Below are 2972 nucleotides of genomic sequence, written 5' to 3' on the forward strand. Positions count from 1 at the left end.
CCCATACTACAGATCCTCTTCACTCTCTGCCTCCCACCTTCAACTTTCCTTCCTTCCACTTCCAGAATCCCTATGGAGTCATATGGAATTCCGGTGCAGGCCAAAGTTCCATATTACAGAAATGGGTAAAGGTTAGCGCATGTGATATTTCGGGAAATCTGTCTGATTAGAAGCTGTCTGGATGGTTGGCCCTAAAGGATGCAGATTTCCAGAAATACTGCAATATTTCTGGGATTTGCAATATATTTTTTTTTTATGAAGGAATGTATTGTGCCATTTTTTTATATGTAAGCAAAATGTAAATGTAAATTCTGAACATGCCAATTCTTAACACGGCAGAGATGTTGAGAAGGTGTGGATCTGAGAATCCCACTTTTTCATCCTTTTCAAATGCCACTGTTCAAAACGTTATGTTTTAACTTTATTTCAGGAAAGCAATCAACTTTGAGAACATGTTTTACATACTTAACTCCAATGAAGTGGTGTAGGTAAACATAGGAGTTACTCGGAAAGGCACTGGAATCAATTATGCAGAGATAATGACTGGTTAGTGTATTATTATGGAATACTGAATGCAGTATTATTGGTGTGCCCATTTCAAGGCATGTGGTAAAAATGTGCAACATATTCACTTACTTCCTGTTTTTATAGTTACCACCATACTCATTGTGAAAGATACTGGGGGTAATCATGATGGGTGAGACAGAGCAGTCCAATATATTTAGTAGCATTGAATCGGATATGAAAATTAAAAAAAATACTATCTTTCTGCATTCATCACAGCATTCATGTCCACAATTCTATGGAAATGTCAATGTTCGATCATGAAATACCTGTTTTAATGTGTTGCCATTTTTTAAGACGATTGTTTAAAGTGTAAAACCAAACATGTTTAAACCCCTGGGCTGTAAACAAAACAAGTGTCAAAGGAGTGCAAGGTTCGAAGTAGGACGCCTCAGTCTTTGGACATAGGTTATCCTCATGGCCCTTTTCAGTGCCAATTTGACCTCCTGGTTCCTCAGACTATAAATCAGCGGATTTAACATGGGAATGATCACTGCATAGAAAACGGACGCGACTCTGTCCTGGACCATTGAGTGCTTAGAGGTGGGTTTGAGGTACATAAAGACAAGAGTGCCAAAAAATATGGAGACACACAAGAAGTGAGAGGAGCACGTGCTGAAAGTTCTCCACCGCCCATCGGAGGAGCTAATCTTTAGAATAGCAGACAGAATGTAAGCATAAGACACAAGGATGACGATGAGGCATAATGCTATGACGCCGCCTGCCACGGAAACTAGCACTGCTTCATTAAGGGTAGTATCAGAGCAAGCTATCTTCAATATTGGAGGGACGTCACAGAAGAAATGGGTGATATTTTTGGATGCACAGAAGGGCAAAGTGAAAGTGAGAATGCCATGTGTAATGGCATTCAGGAATGAAATTGAATATACAAAAACAACAATGCATATACATGCTCTATTATTCATGATGACGGAGTACATCAACGGATTGCAGATGGCTGTGTACCGATCATACGCCATGACAGTCAAGAGGCACACCTCAGAGCTCCCCATTGCAAAGAACACAAGCATCTGTGTTACACACCCTGCAAATGAAATGGTCTTTGTCTCTGATAAAAAGTTAATGAGCATCTTGGGGGTGGAGACTGAGGAATAACAGATGTCTACAATGGACAGATTCCAGAGTAGGAAGTACATAGGGGTGTGAAAGCGCCGATTCACAGTGATCATCACCATGATCCCCATGTTTCCAAGAATGGAAATGACGTAGACCAGGAGGAAGAGCATGAATAGGGGAACCTGCAATACCGGGTCATCCGTAAGTCCCAAGAGGATGAACTCCGTCACCTGAGTCCAGTTGCCTCGCTGCATCGGTCCAAACTAAGGAATCTTCCAGGAAAGAAGAAAAGATAGACATGAGAGGTGAATGACTAGCTGTAGCATCGAATCAAGTTTGCATATAAAGACATAAGAACATATGACTGGTATGCAGCATTTAAAGATCCTAGTAAGACCAACAGCCACTTGTGCCGTGTTCATGGAGAAAACATTCCTTTACTACTGATTATTACACATTCACATATAGATTGTTTAATGTATGTACACAATTGTTTGGCTAATTTCTAAATCAAGTCAAAAGTCAAATTATATAGTTAAATACTTGTATTTTTTTAATTAGTATTGTACAGTTCAAATTAATAACTTTTAGTACATATCAATTCATCCCTGTTAAACAATTATCCTTCTAAAAAAAAAGAAAAGCAACTACTTGTATTACTAATTAGACTGTACTACACTCTCACATCCACATGGCTTTGGAGAGGAAGCCTACTCTATGAGGCAGGGACCCAAGGTGCTAAATGTTTAATGTTTTAAATAGTAACCTTTAAGTGGAAAATTTTTCTGGAGGGCAACGATCAATTGGGGACGTGTTGGACACATTTTTCAAGATACCCTCTTTGTTAAAGACAATGGGCCAGATTCTTAAAACTTTTTTGGCACAAGTGAGGAGATGCGCTAGTTGTTCTCATCAAATGCGCTAAAAGAGGGAGCAACTCAATTCGGAAACGGCATGTGAATGAGAGCATCTTAGATGCACTCCCTCAGGTGACCTTTTTCCCCTCTTTGCGCATTTTTGCAAATAAGGAGGCATTTCTGCACATTTAAAAGCACATCCTAAATTCACAATTGGGATGAGCTTTTAAATGCACAGAAATGAGGGCCATTGTCATGCGTATTTTTTTAAGTGTGAGAACCACAAATTAAACCATGGCTTTCGTGCATTGCCAGCCCGCATACAGGGATGGACACTCTTTTTTTTCCGCAAGTCTTTCACCAAGACAATCCCTATAACGCCTTGTTCCGGTGAAATGCGCTCCCATCAACCACCTGGTTGCTGAGAGCAAGTCATACATGTGTGTTGGGAGTGTATGCTAGGGGGCTGGACAG

General features: G+C 40.2%; 1 protein-coding gene across 1 annotated transcript; it reads right to left on the reverse strand.

The window, feature by feature from the left end:
* Nucleotides 1-923: 923 nt before the first annotated feature.
* LOC138514563 (olfactory receptor 5AP2-like) lies at nucleotides 924-1895 on the reverse strand. The gene has a single exon (XM_069630023.1). The coding sequence runs from the start codon at nucleotides 1893-1895 to the stop codon at nucleotides 924-926; it is 972 nt and encodes a 323-aa protein (XP_069486124.1).
* Nucleotides 1896-2972: the final 1077 nt, after the last annotated feature.

This window comes from Ambystoma mexicanum, chromosome 12 (assembly GCF_040938575.1).
Source record: "Ambystoma mexicanum isolate Mex_15411 chromosome 12, UKY_AmexF1_1, whole genome shotgun sequence".
NCBI lineage: Eukaryota > Metazoa > Chordata > Amphibia > Caudata > Ambystomatidae > Ambystoma > Ambystoma mexicanum.